An 11,085-nucleotide genomic window follows, 5' to 3' on the forward strand; every position below is an offset into this window, starting at 1 on the left:
GTAGTGTCTCCACCAATAATGTTAGAGTTGAGTCACCACCATTACTGTCACAGTAGGATCACCGGCATTAATGCTAGTGTAGGGTCAGCACCATTAAAGATAGAGGAGATTCCCCAACAGTAATGATATTGTACCGTCACCACCAGAACTGTAACAGCAGAGCCAATACCAGTAATGTTACAGTTGAGTCACCAACAGAACTGTCACAGTAGGGTCACCACCATTAATTTTAGAGTAGGGTCACCACCATTAATGCTAGAGTTGCTTCATCACCAGTAATGTTAAAGAAGGGTCACAACCAGTACTGTTAGTGCAGGGTCACTACCAGTAACGTTAGAGTAGGGTCAACACCGGTAATGATATTGTAGATTCACGACCTGTAATTTTAGAGTAGGATCACCACCAGTAATGTTAGAGCAGGGTCACCACCATTAATGCTAGAGTAGGGTCACCACCATTAATGCTAGAGTAGGGCCAATACTGGTAATGATACAGTAGGGTCACCACCAGTAATGTTAGTGTCGCGTCTCCACCAGTAATGTTCGAGTAGACTCACCAACAGTAATGTTAGAGTATGGTCACCACCAGTAATGTTAGTGTCGGGTCACTACCAGTAACGTTAGAGTAGGGTCAACACCAGTAATGTTAGTGTAGGGTCACTACCAGTAACGTTAGAGTAGGGTCAACACCAGTAATGTTCGAGTAGACTCACCAACATTAATGTTAGAGTATGGTCACCACTAGTAATGTAAGTGTCGGGTCACTACCAGTAACGTTAGAGTAGGGTCAACACCAGTAATGTTAGTGTAGGGTCACTACCAGTAACGTTAGAGTAGGGTCAACACCAGTAATGTTAGTGTAGAGTCACTACCTGTTATTTTAAAGTAGATGCACCACCTGTAATATTAGAGTAGGGCCGCCACCAGAAATGTTGCATTAGGGTCAACGCCATTAATGTTATTTTAGGGTCAACTCCAGTAATGTTATAGTAGAGTCTCCACCATCAATGTTAGATTAGGGTAACCACCATTAATGTTAGAGGAGGGTCACCAGCAGTGATGTAAGAGTGGAGTCAAGAACGGTAATAGTAGAGTAGCGTCAACACCATTAATGTTAGAGTAGGTGCAACTCAAGTAGGGTTAACACCGGTATTGTTAGAGTAGGGTCATCAATTGTAATGTTACTGTAGGGTCACCACCATTAATATTAGAGTAGGCTCAGCACGATTAATGTTAGGGCAGGGTCACCACCAGTAATGTTAATGTAGCGTCACCACCAGTAATGTTACAGTAGAGTCACCACCAGTAATGTTAATGTAGCGTCACCACCAGTAATGTTACAGTAGAGTCACCACCAGTACTGTTCGAGTAGTTTCAACAGCAGTAATGTTCGAGTAGTGTCACCACCAATAATGTAAGAGGAGGGTCACCACCAGTCATGATAGAGTAGGTGCACCACTTGTAATGTTCGAGTAGTGTCTCCACGAATAATGTTAGACGAGCATCACCACCAGTAATGTTAGAGTAGGGGCACCGCCAGTAATGTTACAGGAGAGTCACCCCGAGTAATGTTAGGGTAGAGTTAGCACCAGTAATGTTAGATTCGGGCCACCACCATTAATGTTAGAGTAGGGTCACTACCAGTAATGTTAGAGTAGGGGCTCCACCAGTAATGTTAAAGAGAGTCATCACCAGTATTGCTGGAGTAGGGGCACCACCAGTAACGTTAGTGTAAGGTCACCGTTAGTAATGTTAGAGTAGATTCACCACCAGTAATGTGTCAGCAGGGTCATCACCAATAAGGTTAGAGTAGGGCCAACACCATTAACGCTAGAGTAGGGTCACCACCAGTAATGTTACAGTAGGATCACTAGCAGTAATGTTCGAGAAGCGTCACCACCAGTAATGTTAGAGTAGAGGCAGCACCAGTAATGTTAGAGTAGAATCACCATTAGTAATGTTAGCGTAGGGTCACCACCAGTAATTTTCGACTAAAGCCACCACCAGTAATGTTCGTTTAAGGTCACAACCAGAAATGTTAGTGGAGAGCCATCCCCAGCAATGCTAGAGTAGTGCCACCAGCTGTTTTGTTAGAGTAGGGTTAGCACTTGTAATGTTACAGTAGGGTTACCACTTTTATTTTTAGAGTAGGGTCACGGCCAGCAATGTTAGAGTAGGGTCACCAGCAGTAATGATAGAGTAGGGTCACCACCAGTAATGTTAGAATAGGGTCACCTCCATTAATGTTAGAGTATCGTCACCACCAGTAATGATAGAGTAGAGTGACAACCAGTAATGTTAGAGTAGGGTCACAACCAGTAATGTTAGTGTAGGGGCAGCACCAGTAACATTAGCGTAGAGTCACCACCAGTAATATAATAGCAGTGTTACCTCCAATAAAGTTAGTGCAATGTCACCACCAATAATTTTAGAGTACGGGCACCACCAGTTATGTTAGATTAGGGTCACTACCAATAATATTCGAGAAGACTCAGCACCAGTAATGTTAGAGTAGCGTCACCACCAGTAATGTTAGAGTAGCGTCAGCACCAGTAATGTTAGAGTAATGTCACTACCAGAAATGTTACAGTATTGTCAACACTAGTAATGTTAGAGTGGATTCAACACCAGTATTGTTAGAGTAGATTCACCAACAGTAACGTTAGTGTAGGGTCACAATTAGTAATGGTAGTGTAGATTCACCACCAGTAACATAAGAGTAGAGTCAGCACCAGTAAAATTAGAGTAGAATAAACGCCAGCAGTGTTAGAGAGGAGACATCACTAGTAATGTAAGCGATGAATCATTGCCAGTATTGTTAGTGATGAATCATTGCCAGTAATATTAAAGCGGAGTCATCACTATGTATCATTACAGTAAAAAGAACAAATGTAGCTTATGCCAAGGAAGAGCAAAATTTTCAGGGAATGGATTTGAAACCTCAAGAGCCTATGGCAGATTCAAGGAGGGATGTTCCATTCAGCGTTCAGGGACCATGCGCAGGGCACCTTCCCTCTGGGATTACTTTCTGTACAATTTTCCCACTTGCGTCCCGGCGCACTGAAGCGGAAAATCGCCCCTATGTTTGTTAAGTGACTGTAACTAACGCCACTTATTGTGTAATCTGTTTTTTTCTGATGGGGCACAGATTCCTCTATAAAGGAGGAGTATTTACCAGTCTCAGATACATTCCAGTCCGAAACATAAAGCTGGACAGATTTCGCACAGTTTTTTAAATGGAACTGCCAACAATTTTAAAGATAAGGTATATTTACTACCCTATTCTCGCAACCTTTGGGGCTCCCGGTAAGTCAATGCATTCTGTTGCCTAATAACTGTTGACTATCTCAGTATTAATGTACCAGATTCCGAGATTATCCTCCTTGCAGAATCATTCATCTACCGGGATCAGTCGGTGAATATCTGCGGGAATCCTATCAGTCCACGCGGCCGCTGAGGCATTTTTCTGGTCGCTCGATCGTGGCCATCGGGAGCTCAACCTTCCTGCGTATACTGAGGGAGGGCGAGGCTGATTCCCCGCCACCCCCCAATAGTACAGAGATCATGAAAGAATGTGTTGCTTAGTGCCCATGGTAATCATTTCATCCGTTCCATTGTTTCATGTCTACATTAAGTTGATAATTGCTCGGACTGCAGCCACCTCCACCCATCAGAGGACTGTGAAAGAAATTTGGAGCAATTATTTCGCTCAGGGAGCTGCTCCTCTCACCTCGGCTGCCAAGATCCTTCCCGGCTCCACCAACTCCCACTCTGTTACCCAACAGCTCCCTCGGGGCCATTATATAGAAAAAGCGCAGAGTTTCGACCTACATCGAATGTTTGTGGCACAGCTAAATATATTATTTGATGTCATATCTTTCCAGTAATTGTTTGTAAATTATATTGAATACAGCTGACATCTGATGCCGCTCCCGAAACCCCGCTCGCCAATTATATCGATGAAATTAAATGTAAAATTCCATCGATTGCTCCCTGGTGCCGCTGCAGTAACTCATCAAATTGGCTCGGTGCATCACATGGTCCCAGCCTCATGGCGGGATGTGTTCAGCGCTCCACACAGCAATGGGATATGTGTTTCGAAGTATGTAAGGGTATCCACTTCTTTACTGACTGTGAAAATGAACAAATTAAAGAACCATCCAAGGCTGCCCTTTAAGGAACTTTAATCTGTAACTGTACTGTCCCTGAGAGGTACGGCGGCTTGACCTGGACCACACCTTTAAAGTCTGAATGGAGCCTCAATGGATTTCTAACGAAATGCATCGACATGAAACGTTAACTTTGCTTCCCTCTCCACAGAGGATGCTTGTCCTGCTGAGTATTTCCAGCATTTTCTGTTTTTATGCATGAATATAGGTATCAGTGGCGATAGCGATAGAGATTCAGTCGGAAGAGATGTATCATGGTCGGCTGATCCATTGTCGCCCGTTTCACACTGTACCCCAAGGTTAAAATTCCCCTCCATTGAGCCTTCAGTGCCTGGCTGTCGGTGGAGTTGGGGGTCGCTATCTGTTACCATTGCCGACACTGTATACGAGCGACCTCCCCAACACCCAACCCGACCCACCAACTTGACACAGTCTGACTGAAATGTGCTGGAAGGATGGCGCATTGTCAGTCCCTCGATATTGAGTGTTTAAGCATTACTTTAGTTTGAAAAATACATTGTCAATGCTCGTCTATGTTATAAGGTGCGCATGACCCTAAGTATGAACACATTAGTTCATCTCCGATGTAAGATTTATCCGCGTTCCCCATTATTGACTCTCGTTCATCTTTCTTACAGCGAACCTGTTGACAATGGTGATTCTCTCCAGAGGAAAATGCGCTCTTTCTAAGTGTATCACTTTCTACATGGTGGCCATGGCAACAGCAGATCTACTGGTCATGATCCTCAATGTAATCATGTATCACATTTTGAGTGAACGCTTCCCATATTCATTCCTGTCCTACACAGCCGTTTGTAAGTTCATGATGTACATGTCTTGTACCAACCTGGATATGTCGGTGTGGTTTACCGTCTCGTTCACATTTGACCGATTTGTAGCTATATGTTGCCAGAAGTTTAAAACAACGTATTGCACAGTGAGAACTGCGGCCGCGGTTATAACAATGGTCTCTGTCCTGGTTTATTTAGAGAACATCCCCTATTGGTTTGCCTTTGAACACAAACAAATAATCAACAATGTTCCCTGGGGTTTCCGCCCCAGTGCGGCCTTTTTTACATCGCCTGCAGGTGTAGCCTACTACCATTTACAAAATGTTTTAATTACATACCTTCCATTTGCTTTTATATTACTGTTTAATTGTTTGACAGTCAGACGTATTTTAGTGTCCAGTAGAGCCCGCAGGGGACTCCGGGGTCACAGCAGTGAGAATCAGAGCGATCCAGAGATCGAGAACCGAAGGAAATCCATCATTTTACTTTTCGTTGTATCGGGCAGCTTTGTATTGTTGTGGCTGACATCTGCTGTGAGTTCTGTAATTACGAACCTGGTGATTTTTCACCGACCCGATTATACATCTCCTGCTTACATCGCCACTGAAACCGGTTATCTGCTCATGTATTTAAGCTCCTGTACAAACACGTGTATTTATGCAGCTACACAAACTAAATTCAGGGAAGAGCTGAAGAAGGTGTTGAAATCTCCAGGGACATTGATTCTGATGTTGATTAAAAGAATGAAAAATTAACTACAGCTTCCTTTAACTAGAGTAAATTTACAGCCCGTGTTCCATTTTAGAATGGGCATCTTCCCGTTAGGACGAAAGCCGATTGTGGCTGTGAAATTGATCAGGTATCAGAAAACCTTTCTTGCTTTTTGTGGCAAGTGTTTTGTGTCTGCTGCTTTCCCTGTGTCAGCCGGGGCTCAGCTGGTAGCAGCCTCGTCAGAAGTTTGTGGCTTCAAGTCCCACTGCAGAGACTCAATAATGTACCATAATCTCGGCTGACACTCCAATGCAGTGCTGAGGGAGTGCTGCACTGTCGCAGGTGCCCTCTATCGAATGAGACGTTAAACTGTGGCTCCGTCTGCCCTCTCCGGTAGACGTAAAAGATCGTTTGCACTATTTCGAAGGGAGTAATCCCGGGTGACACAGCCAATATTTATCCATCAATTAACATAATTAAACGCAAATTATCTGGTAATTATTAAATTGCTATTTGTGGGAGCTTGCTGTGCGCAAATTGGCTGCCGTGTTTCCTACATTCGAACAGCGGTTACCCCTCAAAATGTACTTCATTGGCTGTAAAGCGCTTTGGGGCGTCCGGTGGTCGTTACAGGAGCTATATAAATAGGAATCTTTCCTTTTCTTTCCTTTACCCCGGGTGAATATAATCATTTCCCGCTGATCAGAATATTCTAACGTCTGCTAATGTGATACTGTGTTGGTTTGTCTTTCTATTGTAGCAATGTCAATCTTTAGCCTTGTCCTGTTAAGCAGTGAATCACTGGTCTGTTTAAAGTACCGCTGGGCTTTTGGGCCAGGGCTGACCCTGCAACAATGGTCTGTTTCAGGATGACGTAGTAAGCGATTTAATTAAACGTATGTCATTGCAAACAGATTCAGCAATTTCAGGGAACTTTCATCATTTGGAAACCGTTTGGGAAGACAGTTGGTTCTGCAAAGGAAAACATCCGGGCATCCATTATCATTCTCAATTAGTAAAATAACACAGAAACAGACAGTATTACTGGTAAAGGTTTCACTTGGTACAATTGCAATTATATGGACCAAGAGTGAAACTATCGATCAGATAAATCAATTAAAATATCTGAGTGTGGCGTTTTATTTTAAATTTGATATCATCAGGTAATGCAGAATTGCGAGAATTGTTAATTACAGGGAGTGAGAAAAAGTTACATTAATGTATTTGGTTTGGTAAAGGCCTAAGATACTGAGCTCAGGACTGTGACTTGTTTGGGTCTCCACCCAACCATCATCAGGTATGGTTCTAATTTCTACCTTTTAATTGTGTGTTTAAGTACGATTGCATGTATTTTGTGATTAATAAATCTATGACACCTCAATCCAATGTTCGAGAGCATTATTGAAAAGCTTATGCTGACAATAGCCCTTGTACGTGAATTGTGAATGGGCTCCATTTACTAACTGTGATTAAGAGCCCGCTTTACCCGTCAACCTTTAACGTTCCCCTTGAACGTGACGTTCTCCAAAGCAAAAACCCTCTTGGTTGCAGGGCCCCGTGGAGCCGGGGCTCTGCCAATCCGGCTGGCATCCAACCTTTGGGGGAAGTGGTGAACAGTTGCGGGCGGTTTTGTGTAAGAGCCACATTCTCATTTACCTGGATGCGGACAACCAGTAGTATTTAAGGCCCGAGTCAGGCAGCCGGCAGAGGATTTAGTTCCATCAGTCAGCGATGTTTTGCACCCAGCTACAATCCTGAGAAGGCGGCCTGCGATCAACCACATCATCCAAACTCCACAGGCAAAATAGAAAGCAAAGGCATAAATTACCGTGTCACATTCAATGTGATGTGGTTGTGATCTCCCGTCCCCTGTTTCTAATGAAAGAGTTGTTGTATTCCCTTATGTTTCTCTATTTCTAATTAAACAGTTACTGTGTTTCCCTGACATTCCCGTCTCCTCTATTCCTAAATAAATAGTTATTGCCTCCACTGTCCCCTACTTTTAAATAAACTGTTATTTACTGTGTTACCCCATGTCTCCTTTTTATTCTATTTCTAATTAGACAGTTAGTTTATTCCCCTGAATGTCCTTGTCCTCTATTTCTAATAGATCAGTTGCTGTCTTCCCCTGTCCCCTACTTCTAAATGAAGGGTTATTGTGACCCGCTGGTGCCTATTTCTAATATAATTTGTCATATGCTACTGACATCTATTTCTACTTAACAAATGCTGTGTTCCACTATATTCCCTTTATTCTATTTCTAATTAACAGTTCGTTGGTTCCACTTAATTTTCAAGGTCTCCATTTCTAATGTAACATTTACAGTGTTCCCCTAAATCCCCTAAATTCCCATTCACTCTATTTCTAATTTTACTTTTCGTGTTCCGCTGAATTCCCCTGTCCTCTAGTTTTAATTCTAACGATTAGGAGCAAGGCTGTTCCATAGATAGACAGTTGCTCATTGAAAGAACGGTTCCAGAATTAGTTTTGAATTTACCCCCACCAATCCCAGGACATGTCCTCTGGTTTTGCCGTTCTGGACAAGGTGAAACAGCTCGTCAGGGTCCACATTACCTATTGGATAAAGAGCAGGATCTCTCATATATTCAGGTCCTGAATATTCCTTTACGTTTTTGTAATAGGATTGTTAACAGGAAAAGAGTAATTAAACTTCTGGTGCTGAGGCCAGCTACAATTCAACAGTTTCAGTGGTTTGCACGGAACTGAATTTTGCGACCCTACGGGTGCGTACAACGTGCGCACGAGCCCGAATAGGCCATACAACTTCCGGGTATACGCATACGAAGCGCATGCGCTGAAAATCGGAAATTTCGATCTGTCAAGATTCCGCATGCATCTGCAGGAGAAGTGGCACTGCTGGTGCAGACTTGCGCTAATTGTCCAATTACTGGCCAGCAGTTACGGACGCAACTGCAATGATAGAATGCAGGCTGTACGCTGGCTTTTTTCTATCTAAAGAAGCAGCAGGAAGAAGAACTGGAAGTCAGGGGGCTTGGAAAGGGACTGTTTTAGTTTTCAAAGTTAACACGGTTTTGGATATAAAGCCTGAATTAAATTTTTAACAAATTAATTTGTTAAATATTTCATTGGTTTTGAATCTTGTTCTGAGGAGTGTTGCTAATTAGAAGTGAAACTTTCGCTTTGGATAAGGTAAGCATTCTAATCAAATAGATTTATTTTTTGTAAACTTGAAAATGACTTTTTTAAAATGATTTTGTTCACATTTACTCATGCTTAAAATTATGACAGAATATATGAATGTTTTAAATGCTAACTTCTTTATGCTGTTTAAAAATGTTGTGTATGACTTTGTAAAAATGTTTTTGATGTCTTCGAAATTGGTCTCGGGAAATTATATTCATCAGGCAGGTTTGACGGGCAACTGATCCAATACCACCCGTTTTGCACCACTGCCAGAATTTCTACCCACTCACTTTATTAATATAATTTTTACAACTCTTTCAATTTTTTCCCTACATTTACGCATCTATTTAAAGAGGAAGCATGTAAGGGAGAAACATGCCTCATGAGGAATTTGCCGCGATCTTGTGTGATTCTGTCACATAGAATCAAAAACACCAGGAACAACGAAGAAGATTGAGGAACCATGACCGCCGCCTAATCAGGATGAACTACTACTCACACCAGAGAGTGTACAGGGAGAGGCTGTATTTTGAGATGATGTTGGAGGAGTTGTGTGTGAGGAGGCTGCGCTTTAGTAATGACGTAAGCGGCCGACTATGTGACATGTTAAAAGACGACCTTCAAAGACATCGAAGACCCGCACTGCCTTGTCAGTGTCCATGAAAGTAACTACAGCACTGAACTTCTTTGCATGCTGGTCAATTCAGTCCGGCACTGGTGAAATGTCAAACACCACCCAGAGTGTTGCGTGGGCATGCATTCACCAGGTCACAGATGCTATATTCCGCAGGGCTTCAGAGTTCATAGACTTTGACTTGTCCACTCGGCAGCAAAAGGGGAGGGCCCTTGTATATTATAGGATCGCTGGTTTCCCCAAAGTGACTGCAGCCGTCGATGGAACCCAAGTTTCAATGAAGGCACCAATTGATGTACCTGTGACATACATCAACAGGAGCGGGTTTCATTCATTAAATGCAATAATCGTCTGTGATGAGCTACTCAGGATCTTAAACATAAATACAGCTCACCGGGGAAGTGCTCATGACTCCTTCGTCCTCCATCACTCGGACTTATATAGTGCCTGCAGTGCATTGCCTCCAGGATCCACATGGATATTGGACGACAAGGATTACCCGCTAAAACTGCGGCTGATAATATCATACCGCAGGTCAAATAATGAGGCTCAGGAGAGATACAGCCAGGCACACGTGTCCACTCGGCAAGTGGTGGAGAGGACAATCGGGGTTCTGAAATCACACTTTCGGTGCCTGGACAGGACATGCGGGACATTGCAGTATTCTCCTCTGAAAGTGGCAAGGATTCTAGTGGTCTGTTGCACTTTGCACAGCTTTGCCCTGCCGGAAGGACTGACACTTAATGCTGCAGATTCGCTCCCTGTTGAAATACAGGTCATGGTGGATGTCAATGACCCTGAGGCCAGGTCTAATGTGGAAGAGCCAAGTGCTGCCGAAAGCAAAGCTGCTCGGGAACTGCTACAGCCAAAACCTTCACGAGGTGATGAGAGTGCCGCCTCCGACCTCCCCCTCCCCCTCCCCAACAAGGCAAAGAAAATGAAAACAGACACAATTTAAAGTGAAACAGTGAACGATTATTGCCGCATGAATGACTTTGATGTACTCTATTGATGTTCTTCGTCTTTAAGTACAAATTGTTTGCTAACTATTTTCTACTTTGTAAACTTTTGCAAAGATTAATTGGTTGATAAAAAATGTAAACAGTTTAACGTGACTTTTGGGTTTCTTAGTGCAATAAAGACTTTACATTCAAGATGAAAACTTGCTATTTTCTAATTTTTGAACAGTTGTAATATTTTAATTGGTTGTTAATAAAAAAAGTAGAGACACGAATAAAGTGAATAGAGGCTATACATATGAAATGGTTAAATAAACTATGAGTCACAAATATAAATTCACGACATAACACAACGCCAGCATTTAAATAACAGCAAACATTAAGGAATTGACAGATATTCCCCTCGCATCTGTGCCTGAGGGTCTAAGGAGGTGAATTGTGTAAAAGATGGCTCCTACTGGCTCCTGCGCTTTCACCATCCCCGTGACCGGATCCTCTCAGGCCAAGTAAAGTGCCCTGGTGTACAATCTCTGGCCCTTCAGCAGTTGGCTCGTGATAGGGATACTGCTGCTGCTGCTGAAAGGCAACATATACATGGAGAGCAAAACTATCCCAAACCGGTCCATCAAACTATCCCAGCTGAGGTACAGCATAGG

The 11,085-nt window shown here is 43.0% G+C and overlaps 1 protein-coding gene across 1 annotated transcript; it reads left to right on the top strand.

Moving 5' to 3' along the window:
- The first annotated feature begins 4,811 nt into the window (after positions 1-4,811).
- On the top strand, positions 4,812-6,121 carry LOC147092259 (putative G protein-coupled receptor 139). The gene has a single exon (XM_085975638.1). The coding sequence runs from the start codon at positions 4,821-4,823 to the stop codon at positions 5,712-5,714; it is 894 nt and encodes a 297-aa protein (XP_085831764.1). The 5' UTR covers positions 4,812-4,820; the 3' UTR covers positions 5,715-6,121.
- Positions 6,122-11,085: the final 4,964 nt, after the last annotated feature.

This window comes from Somniosus microcephalus, unplaced genomic scaffold (genome assembly GCF_052327205.1).
Source record: "Somniosus microcephalus isolate GS21.2 unplaced genomic scaffold, FLI_Smic_1.0 unresolved_chr2, whole genome shotgun sequence".
NCBI classification, from domain to species: Eukaryota; Metazoa; Chordata; class Chondrichthyes; order Squaliformes; family Somniosidae; genus Somniosus; species Somniosus microcephalus.

Coding starts and splice junctions, on each gene's coding strand:
- LOC147092259 (XM_085975638.1), top strand. CDS start 4,821: ATGGTGATTCTCTCCAGAGGAAAATGCGCTCTTTCTAAGTGTATCACT.